This window comes from Peromyscus leucopus, chromosome 5 (assembly GCF_004664715.2).
Source record: "Peromyscus leucopus breed LL Stock chromosome 5, UCI_PerLeu_2.1, whole genome shotgun sequence".
Classification (NCBI taxonomy): Eukaryota; Metazoa; Chordata; class Mammalia; order Rodentia; family Cricetidae; genus Peromyscus; species Peromyscus leucopus.
In genome coordinates this window covers 75,532,152-75,543,329 of record NC_051067.1, presented here as the reverse complement: position 1 = coordinate 75,543,329, position 11,178 = coordinate 75,532,152, and the positions used below count along the sequence as shown (strand labels likewise).

The 11,178-nt window shown below is 51.7% G+C and overlaps 2 protein-coding genes across 2 annotated transcripts; one reads left to right on the top strand and one right to left on the bottom strand.

Annotated features, from left to right (window-relative positions):
- Positions 1-864: 864 nt before the first annotated feature.
- On the bottom strand, positions 865-5,018 carry Stx10 (syntaxin 10). Its single transcript, XM_028861791.1, is given in 5 exon segments — positions 865-1,330; positions 1,332-1,507; positions 4,767-4,918; positions 4,921-4,973; positions 4,975-5,018. Coding segments are annotated over 5 exon segments (507 nt in total). The 3' UTR covers positions 865-1,248.
- A 2,706-nt stretch (positions 5,019-7,724) lies between these two features.
- Ier2 (immediate early response 2) lies at positions 7,725-9,162 on the top strand. Its single transcript, XM_028861792.2, has one exon. The coding sequence runs from the start codon at positions 7,740-7,742 to the stop codon at positions 8,403-8,405; it is 666 nt and encodes a 221-aa protein (XP_028717625.1). The 5' UTR covers positions 7,725-7,739; the 3' UTR covers positions 8,406-9,162.
- The last annotated feature ends 2,016 nt before the right edge of the window (positions 9,163-11,178 follow it).

Sequence of the window (11,178 nt, the reverse complement as noted above, 5' to 3'; positions counted from 1 at the left end):
GCCCTGCTGTGCTGTGCTCACTGGAGAGGGATGTGCTGGCCACCCACCAGGGGCACACCTGCCTGCTGGCAGTGCACCTGGAAAACAGCCAGGAGCTCTGGCAGAGGAGCATGCAGAAGGCACTGAGTCCCAGGACCCGGAGAGGACCCTGAGAGGGGCCAGAAGAACAGAGAAGCATGGGGAACCATAGTGGCTCACACCCAGAGGGCTGGAAGCAGGAGCATTGAGGGTCAGTTACATGGCAGGTCTGAGAGTAGTCTGTCAAGAGGAAGTGGGGTGCGGTGCTCAGGTCAGACTAGCCCAAGCCTACCCCACTCCAGGAGCAGTTTGTCTGTAGAGGTACATTCTTGTGAAGATAATGAAAATCACCAGGAGCACCTGGGATTAGGGGGTTGGTTTGGCTGGTGATTTAAGGTTGGCCTATGACTGATGACCCTTTGGCCCCTGCCTTCCAATGCCATGTTTCGCTGAGACCAGGAGCTTATATTGTGGTATAGGAAAAGAAAGCCCATACTCGGCCCTTGGGAAATAGAGTTTGAGGCAAGGGGGATGGCTCATCAGAAAAAGGCACTTCAAGGCTACACAAGCCTAGTGACCTGTCTTGGATCCCCAGAGCCATGTAAAGGTAGGAAAGAACTCACTTCACAAAGTTATGTGACCTCCACATGTTGCATGGAACATGTGCCTACACACTAACTAGACTTTTTTTAAAAAGAGAACAAAATCTTTCTGTATCAAATGTTGGCGCTTGAATTCCCAATATACACAGATACTTGAGTCCCTGAGAGCGAGCAGGAAGCTTAGAAAAGCCATCTAAAAGAGATCATCCAAAGCTTGAATCAACACTATACGGTACATTTTATATTTTTTTTTAATTTAATGCTGGATTTCTATTGGAACAATTAGAAGGCACGGAGGAGGGTAGATTTGGGGCAGTTTGTGCAAGGTCTTCCCAAATCATCACCCTATAAATGCACTTGAATTGGGATCAGTGTCAGAAGCTCAGGGTCCAACCCAGGGCCTAAAGATCCTACTAGTTCTGAAAGAGATCCTTGGGTTGGCCCTCCAGGTTCACTCCCTCTTTCCAGTAGACAGGGACATCCCAAGTCAGAGAAAGGGGAGTAGAATCAGGACGGGAAAACCACACAAGCACCACAATGGCACACCATTGTTGTCTGAAGACAAAGGGGTCAGAAATCAAGAGGACAAGGCACCACCAGCTACTCCCTCCTACTCACATCCCAGGCTTTAAACCCTACCAAAGAGAGCTCGCCACTCATTGTGTGGGTCACTAGCCATCTTTCTGAGGACCCAGTCCATCTGAGACTCTGTGGTCTAGTTCATGAGTGAAGGCATCCAGTATGCCACCAATACCATGGTGGAATCCGAGCCTCTACGCACCAGGAAAGACAGAGGCATGCCCCCCAAAACTGGCCTTACATGCCCTCCTCCCCAACATGTGTTTCAGAACCTGGATGCTCCCAGACACCATTTCCAGCTGTTGATCCTAGTGGTCCAGGGTCAGCTGCTGAGTGGAGAGCAGCAGCTAGAAAACCTGAGGGTTCCACAGCCTCACCCTGACACACCTCCCCAGCCCCCACAAACCTGCTGGGTAGCTTGCTGCTCTAGATATCAAGAGGACTCTGAGACTTCTGGGCAGCTGGCAGTCAGAGCAGGGTACTGACCCAAAGCAGACCCAGGGTAGGTTTGTAGCAGATTGCAGATTGTGTGGGCTGCCTCCCAGACCTGCCACTTACTAACCAAGGGGGGCCCTAAAGTCATGCCACGTGACATGACATACCTTAGTGTCCTTACTGCTGGTTTGTCCTGAGACAGGGTCTTACTGTGTGGCTCTGGCTGGCCTGGAACTCAGAGATCTCTGCCTCTGCTTCCCAAAAGCAAGTGCCACCCAGTTTAAGAGAGCGCTCAAAATTGAAATAAGGATTATTAAATTAATGTATAAACAATAGCTAAACCCTGGCAGTGGTGGCACAGGCTTCTGATCACTGCAGAGTGAGGCAGAGGCTGGTGGATCTCAGAACTACAGAGAAACCCTGTCTTGGGGAGAAAAAAAAATGCCTAGAATAGGACTGGACAACAGGAGATGCTGATACACCTTGCCTACTCTTTGTCTCTGTGACGTTTACTTACTGTGTGTGTACGTATATATACACTCATGCCAAGCACTTCACTCGGCACTGAGGCACCTGCCCTTCTTTGTGAGTTGTTTTCACTGTAGTCTAAGGCAGGCCTTCAACTTAAATCTTTCTGCTTTACCTTAGTCTCCAAGTACCTGGGATTACAGGTGTCTGCCACCTAACCTACTTTTTGGTTTTTAATTCTCTGTGTGTGTCCCTGTGTACACACCCACACTTTATTTAGGTTTTGAGATTTTTTTAAGGCAGTATCTCATGTGTCCTCAAACTCTTAAGTAGCTGAAGATGACCTTGAACTTCTGATCCTCCTGCCTCTTCCCTGTGAGTGCTAGGATTGCAAGAGTGGGCCACCACACCCTATTTATGAAGTGCTAGGGGTATAGCCTATAGCTTAAAACACACTAAGCACTCTACCAACTGAACCAGGCATGGTGCTAAACAGCATTTGGGAGCCTGAGGCCAAGAGGATTGCTGTGAGTTCAAGGCCAGTCGGGGTTACATAGTGATTCACAGCCTGGATCAAGACTTAATTCCTGGAGCCTTGGACCCAGATTTGCTGCAGGAGGTCTTTCTAGACTTTCCTGGCCCCCCTGATAGGCTGGAACTACCACCACCACCCCGCCCCAATATTCTAGGGCCCCTTTGCTTCTCAGGTTAGGAGGTCAGATGGCTAAGCTGTCTTTAGGCTAGGTTGTTACCATCTCTACAGACCTTACTGAGTTGTTTTGTTCATTTAGTCAGCAGGGCTGCTGGAGGGTGGGGTGGAGGGTGTTTGATGGAACTGAGTTGGGAGGGCAAGATATGGAAGGTTTTTTGGGTTTATTTTTCTCCTTTCTGCCGTCAAGACAGGGTTTCTCTGTGTAGCCAGCCCTCTCTGTCTTCGAACCTGATCTGTAGACCCGGCTGGCCCTGAACTTAGAGAAAGGTCTGTGCCACCGGCCTGGCTCTTTCCCCCACCCAGACATGTTTAAAAGGACTAAGGAGAAATATGTAGCACGGTGCTGGTAGACGCACGCACACAGTGAAAAGGGGGCTTTCTGGTTGGATGTCTTTAATCCCAGTGGTCAGGAATGTCTAAGCAAGCAGATCTCTTGAGTTTGAGGCCAGCCAGGACCACACAGTTTGACCTACAGAGTAAAACAATTAAAAGAAAAGAGTAAAAAATAAATAAATAAATAAATAAAAAAAAAATGAAACTTCGGGCTGGAAAAATGGCTCATTGATTAAGAGGACTGCTTTTACAGAGGACCTGAGTTCTGTTCCCAGCTCCCATGTCAGGCAGTTTACAAGCTCAGATAACTCCAACTCCAGGGGATCAGATGCCTTATGGCCTCCATGGAAACCCACATGTATGTATACATACACAAGAGACACATACACACACACATAAGTTAATTTAAAAAAAAAAAAAAAAACAATTTCAAAAAACAAAAGACGAGGTCTGAGAATGTGAAGCTGGCTCTGAGAGTAAGAACACTTGACACCAAGCCTGAAGACTGAGGTGGAAAGAGAAAATCAACTCTGGTCTTCCACACGTGCATACTCACAATAAATATATAAATAAGTAAATGTAAAAAATTGAGATCTCTTATCCAGGCCTAGAACTGCTGAGTTTCCTACATCAGCCTCCTGAGCGCCTGGATTATAGGCATGAGCCACCTTTCCAAGCTTATAATGAATTTATTTTGTTTGAGATGGGGTTTCTCTATGTAGCCCTGGCTTGCCTGGAACTTGATATGTAGAACACAATAGCCTTGAACTCACTGCAATCCTCCTGCCTCAGCCTCCTAGATACTGGAATTCGAGGCATAAACCACCATACCCAGCTCACCATATACTCTCCTTATCTCTAGACAACCCTCATGTGTGCCTGCTAAGTACAGACACACCATTTACTTCCAAACATTTTCATTACTGAGAGCTTAGGTGTAGACATTTATAAAGAGGCAGGTAGATAGCTGGGCAGTGATGGTGCACACCTTTGATCGAGAGGCAGAGCCAGGCAGATCTCTGTGAGTTTGAGGCTAGCGTGGTCTACAGGGCGAGATCCAGGACAGGCACCAAAACAACACAGAGAAACCCCGTCTCAAAAAAACAAACAAAAAAGGCAGGTAGATAAGGAAATAATGCACAGGCTGGACACTGATGCAGAAGGGCAGGTTCCCACATACAGAAGACAGAACACATGGTCGGGCTGACAGAAAGTAACACCTGGTGGTTCTTGAACTGGATGAATCCATTACCTCTTTATGACTCTTCTCTATGAAGGCCAGGACTGTTGGGCTAAGTGGTCCTTCATTTCCTGAGGATGAAGATAACATTAGTCTAGACACCCTAACTAAATGTGGTGTTGCACGATTTAATACCAGCATTCATGAAGCAGAGGCAGATGGATCTCTTGTTCCATCCTGCCAAGTTACAGTGAAACCGTGTCTTGAACAAACAACACACACACGAATCTCCCAACACAACTCACTAGGACTTCACCTAACCTGATCTGCTCCGTGAACGAACACCTTCTTTCCTGCAGGTCAAGGCTAGAGACATAAACCCCTCGGGCATACTCCCATACCTCCAGGCTTTAACGCTTACTAGCTGTTAGCTTCCTTAAAGGGCTGGCTCCCACCGCCCCCTACTGTGGCCAGAGGCTCCGCCATACCCCGTCTCTAAAGTCCCAGCATATCGACCATTTATTCCAGGATCCCCGAGGCCCCACTCAATGCTTTGCAGGCCATTCTGCCGCTCACTGGCGGTCCTATCGACTCTTCCCGCCCAGCTACAGCGCTTCCCTGCAGGAGCTCACGCCAGCGCCGTACAGCCAGGTGCCGTATTCACCGCTTTCTGCACCTCGCTGCAATACATTGAGCACGACTTGGGATAGGGTCCTTACACTCGCTCCCAAACCAACCGAGGCCCAGACACCCCAACAGCCCTCCAAATTTTCTTCCACTCCATCACAGGTAGACACGTGCACCGGGACGGCTATATCCGAACTGCCTGGCACACAGTGGCCTGCACCACGGCACTGGCTAGCCAGGAGACGGCTCCCTTCCACCCCTTTCCAGCCACTGTCACTCACCCCCGGACTACAAAGAGAGGGTCCTGGAAAAACATATCAAGCCCCTCCTCCCACTAGGCGGGTGCAGGAACTTCACCGCTAGTGAGCAAACACGCTGCCACCCAGCCTGGGAGGCCACCATCGAGAGCCCAGCCGCCAAGAGAGAAAGAGCGGCCCTAGAGGGCCAAAACGTGTGGACTTCCGCCTACACCTCGGCCATCTTGGTTGTGGGCGTGCAGTGCACAAGCCTCATCCCACACGGCCAATGTCCTACAGAATTGGGTCGAACCTCAGGCTGCTGCTGTGGAACCTCAGTTTCCTTTTTAGCCAGTATCAATAATCCTAGTTTTCCATAAATCTTAGGGTATCACAGCGGGGTAAGGAGCTCATTCTATCGATGCATTAAATTTAGCTCAGCAGTTAAGAGCACTTACTGTAGCCGGGCGTGGTGGTGCACGACTTGAATCGCAGCACTTGGGAGGCAGAGGCAGGTGGATCTCTGTGAGTTGGAGGCCAGGTCTATGTATTGAGTTCCAGGACAGCTAGAGCTACATAGTGACCCTGTCTCAAACTTCCCTGGCAAAAAGGGAAAGAAAGAGCACAAGTTCGGTTCCCAGCACCTACATGACGGCTCCAGTGTCCAGAGATCTGACGCCCTCTTCTGGCCTCCGCTGCCACTACAAACTCGTGGTGCCCAGGCATGCAAGCATATATTAAAAAACAAAACAAAACGCTCGGGAGACAGAAGCAGTCGGGTCTCTAGGAGTTCCAGGACAGCTGGAGCTATACAAGTAAGACCCTATTTCAAAATACCAAAAATTAATAAAAGGCCATTGAGATGGTTCCGCGGGTGAATTACACGTGCCACCAACCCCAAGGATTCGGGTAGCCTCCCCTGGGAGGTGGGACAGACCCAGACATTTGCCTTCTACACCTCTGAGTGCAGGAAGGTCTCGAAGCCGTTTTTCCGTAAACCCACAAGTTCACTCCACCCGGACTCATTCCTCGTGACGGTGCCGCAGCGTGGACTAGCATCAGAGAAGGCAGCCGTAACCACTGGTCCAGTGGAGGGACGCCGGGACGCGGAGCAGGCCGCCCGGACCACGGCCGTGCCCACTGCACGGGAACCCCCCGGCACAGCGCGGGGGCTGGAAGCGCCAGAAATGGGGGTGTGGTCTACGGTGGAGGCTCCGCCCCGGAAGCCCATAGCTCCGGCTAAGACACTGGGTCCTTGTCCTTATATGGGCTTCCGGAAGTGCTCGCGGCGCCACGCTACGTCATCACATCCAAATTTAGACAGGGAAGTCGGCCCGCTGCAGTGGCGGGAAGCCTACGCGCTGGTGTGGGGGGGTGTTCCTTAAAGGGCCAGCACCGTAAATGAAAGGCGGTGTTAGAACTTTATCCTTTTGCAACTAGAATCAGGTTTTTGTTTGTTTTTGTTTTTTTTTGCGAATAGAGCAGGGTGGAACCGACATCTTTTTTTGTGTATCTCTTTATGTGGTGTGTGTGTGTTTGTGTGTGTGTGTGTGTTCGCGCGAGTGGCGCGCGTGGGAATCGAACTCAGGTCTTCAGACTTGGCAGCCAGTGGCTCTACCCATTGAGCCCTCTCACTGGCTTGGGATAACTCAGCTTCCCGGGGTGCGAAGGCAGAACTCTGTGCTGTCGGCGGGAGAGGGCGGCAGGCCCTGTGTTCGTTGGGACTTCTCTGGTACTGGGTGGCAGCAAACCGGGAGATGCTGAATGCTGAGCGTGGGGACCGCAGTCGCGACGTGGGTATAGGCGGCTATGGCGTAGCCCCCTCCAGGGTCAGCCAGCGTCGTCCGCCCCCACTTCCCACCCGTGTTCGGGAGGATAGAGAAGGAAGGCTGGAGGCTTCGTTTGTTTAGTAAATATTGATCAGGTGATTGCCTCAGGCTTCTCACCTGGAAGAAATGGACCTGACTGTACTTTCTGCGGAGTGGAGGTGAGGAGTCAGAGACGCTGAATAAAGAGAAAGCTCGACAGCCCCGGCGTGTAGGAACTGCTTAATAAGCAGCAGCGTTTTTACCGGGCAGAGAAATTGACTAGCTGGCTGGTAGGCGCGGGGAACAGTGCCCTCGGGGAATGCGCCCCGCTCCGGGTCTTCCTCTCTGCAAAGGGAGGGTTACCACCCCGCCACCCGGTGGCTAGTGGGTGGGCCTCATCGGCTAGCCCGCCAGGGGGTCTGAGAACCCAGACCAAGCTGAGGCCTCGAGGCGCCGTGGGGGAAACTCTCCCTTGCCGGGGCTTACGTCCCTTCTCCTTCCAGGCGTAAATTTACCTCTATTGCTTTAAGGAGTCTCTGGCCACAGTGGAAAGCCCGGATGAGGCCCTCTGATTGGGCGTGGCGTCTCCGTGACGTCATTCTGACTATATTAGAAGGGCTCCGGCACGCTTCCCCCGCCGGAACTCATAGCCGTGTACCTGCCGGGGTGAGTTAGTTGTCTGGGCAGCACCGCCTGCTGCAATCCTTTCCCGGCTCTCCTCTACGCTCTCGTCGAGCAAGCATGGACGTGCAGAAAGAAGCGCAGCGCATCATGACCCTGTCGGTGTGGAAGATGTACCACTCTCGCATGCAGCGGGGTGGCTTGCGTCTCCACCGGAGCCTACAGCTCTCCCTCGTCATGCGCAGCGCTCGGGAGCTCTACCTCTCAGCCAAGGTAGAGGCTCACCAGCCCGAGTTCCCGCCATCCGGCCGGACTCTTGACCCTCGCCTGCACCCGCCGCGGGAAGCCGAAGCTGCCGTGAGAGCGGCGGCCCCCGACGCGGAGCAGTCCCCGGAGCCCATGGACACGCAGGAGGAAGCGCGGCGAGTCCAGGAGACCCCTGCGCCCTGTGACCCGCCCCCCGCCAGAGTCAGCCGCAAGCGCCGGAGCAGCAGCAACCTGAGCGACGGCGGTGAGGTCGGACTAGCACCCAGCAAGAAGGCCCGTCTAGAGGAGGCGGAGAGGGAGGACACGTCGGAGGTGGCCGATCGCCTGCAGCTTCCCCCCGCACAAACCGAAGGTGCCTTCCCTAATCTCGCCCGCGTCCTCCAAAAGCGCTTCTCCAGTCTCCTGAACTGTGGGCCCGCCGTGCCCCCGCCGGCGCCCCCCGCGTGCGAGGCCAAGCCAGCCTGCCGCCCGGCCGACAACATGCTCAGCGTGCTGGTGCGAGCCGTGGTGGCCTTCTGAGGATTCTGAGCGGCGTCACCGGAGCCGAAAACGCACAGCCGAGGCCAGGGCCGGCTGGGGAAAGCCTGCGGGGCCCGTGATGAAGAGCCGCGGCCTGAGCTGCCAGAGGCCGGGGGAGGACTGAGGAGCTGGGGGCGCGGGCGCCTTTTCCCAGACGTGCGTCCACAGGTGCTGTAAAGGACTGTCCCCTCCCCGGCCGGGAGAAGGGACACCTGGATCTTGAATCTCAGGGTCGGACTCTTGGCCTGGCGGCCCTTCCAAGGCCGTTTCACTGGCATACGCGTTTTGGCCCCTACAAGTGGCACGCTTGTGCAAGCGGTCATAGTTGCGTCATGGGGCAGACGCGGGTGCTTCCTGTTGCCCTGCGTGGGTGTGGGGCCTGGGAGGAGGCCAGGGCGTGGACCCGCCCTGGGGACGGGGAAGTGACTTGAGTCACCTCGCCCCCACCGGCTGCTATGGGTGAGCCGGCCTTCGGCGGCCGAGAGCCAGGACTGGGCCGATCAAATCTTCCTGTAAGCAGCGGAGGTCTGGAGACGCTCGGACTGTCGGCCTGGACCGCCCGCTCGCCCGCCGTGGACCACCGCGCCAAGGCTGGTCGCGCCTGCTGCCGTAGACCCGGCCTCTTCGGGCAGGAGAGGAATTTTTTGCCAGCACGTTTAAGAAGTCTGTTTACCTTTGCCATGACGGGCTGTATTGAGCACCCGTCCACTTGGCGTTTTACAATGTCAGCTAGGAAAATAAAGACTCGGAGTAAAGAGCGCTGCTGTCTTGGCTTGCTTCCCTGGGGGGGAGGGGCGAGGTGAAAGGGTCAGGGCTGTCGGCCGCTCCCCAAGCCTCTGGAACTGGTTTGACCGGGCGCCGAGGGGGAGGGAGGCCGGGTCCCCATTTCTTTGCTTTAAATTTCCAGGCTGTTGCTTAAGCTCATAACCCTGTGATTTGGGGATTCCCTAGAAATTAATTACGCTCTGGGGGCCAGCGAGTGTGGAAGCTTACATTTCAGGGACATCAGCTCCAGTCTTCCGAGAGGAGCGGGGGGATTTTAAAGGGTGGCGTTTTTCTCGTGTCCTCCCCTGGAGTGGAACTGTTGTAGGCCCCCACGCGTGGAGTGGCGGTGAACTCTGAACACGCCCTTACCTGATTTCTTTAGTGCAGCTTTGTTGCTCAGGTGCTAACTTAGAAGTTAACTATGAAACCGGCCTAGGCCGGGCATTGTGGCACATGAGAAGCCAAGGCCAGTCTGGTCTACAAACCGAGTTCCAGGACAGCCAAAGGCTGTTACAGGGAAACCCTGTCTCGTTTAAAAAAAAAAGAAAAAAGGAAGAAAGAAAAGAAATGGCCCATAAACTGCTTCCCCGGCACGTTTAGGCTTTAACAATACTCACGTTTAATCCAACCGGAAGTTAGCGCGTAGACCAGTCCAAGAGACACAGTAAGTCCCTAAAATTTTGTGTTTGTTTTAAAGCCAGACGGTGATGCGCACCTTTAATCCAAGCAAAAGGAAGGCAGAGGCAGACGGATCCCTGAGTTAAAGCCAGCCTAGTTTCCGTAGTTAGTCCCGAGTCCATCCTCTCGCTTTGGTGTCCGACATGCCTTAGGCGTAGCCTGGGGGGTAGGTGTAGCAGGAATCTTAAAAGTTCTTATTAATAAAATCAAACTTGAGGCCAGTTATTTGGGTCCATGCTGGTAGATCAGAGAGACAGAATAAGCCACAGCTATCTCACCTCGCCGGATCCTCAGCTGGTTTTGTCTCCTCAGACTGGAGGCCTCTGAGTCCTCATCTGGAATGGGTCTCAGCTGAATTACTGCTCAAAAGCCTGAATGCTTAACCAGCCACATGCTTAACCAGCCAAATCTTAACCAGCCAAATTCTGCTAGTTTCTGGTCCTCACGCTTTATATATCTTTCTGCTATCTACCACCACTCCCTGGGATTAAAGGTTGGCTTTCTGGGATTAAAGGCTGGCTTTCTGGGATTAAAGGCGTGTCACCATATTTGGCTATTTCCAATGTGGCCTTGAACTCACAGAGATCCAGAGGGATTTCTATCTCTGGAATGCTAGGATTAAAGGTGTGAGTGCCACCATTTTCTAGCCTTTGTATCTAGTGGCTGTCTGTTCTCTGACCCCAGATAAATTTATTAGAATACACAATACCACCACATCTCCTCTCTTTTTGTCTAAAATTAAAGAAAGCTTATAACTAATACAAGAAAAACTATCTTCAATAAGTATATGCAATATACAGTCAAGATTACATTAATGATGTCTAGTCCATTAACATTTGACAGATTCAGATAAAAACTCCATTATATATATATTAACAATGTCCAGTCCAGTAACATCTGATAAACTCAGACCAAAAAATTTTCATTACTTATCTTATTTAAAACAAGTAGTTCCTTTTTAAAAGTAGATTCCATAATCTCCCTTTTTATCTTATCATATCCATATTTCTCTTTTTTCTTTTCATAATAGATTCATTAGTCTACCTTTTGTCATTTTTATATCTTCCCCTTTTTCTTCAGTGTAGATTCAATGATCCACTTATTTATCCTATTATTTCTTTATCTTTTTTCTCAGAGTAGATTCGATGATCTATCTCATATCTATATTCTCTTTTTCTTTTTGCTTTCTAGGGGTGAAGATATCTTTAGGGAATCTTGAAAAGAAAATTTTGGGGTTAATCATCAAGTCCTGTATCGTTTGTCCAGTCTCTGCATAATAGGAAAGTTCAGGGCTTGTTTCAAGTCCTTGTTCAAGTAGTCTGTCAGGCTG

Excerpts from the sequence above, each read along its gene's own strand:
- Ier2 (XM_028861792.2), top strand. The coding sequence starts at position 7,740 with ATGGACGTGCAGAAAGAAGCGCAGCGCATCATGACCCTGTCGGTGTGG.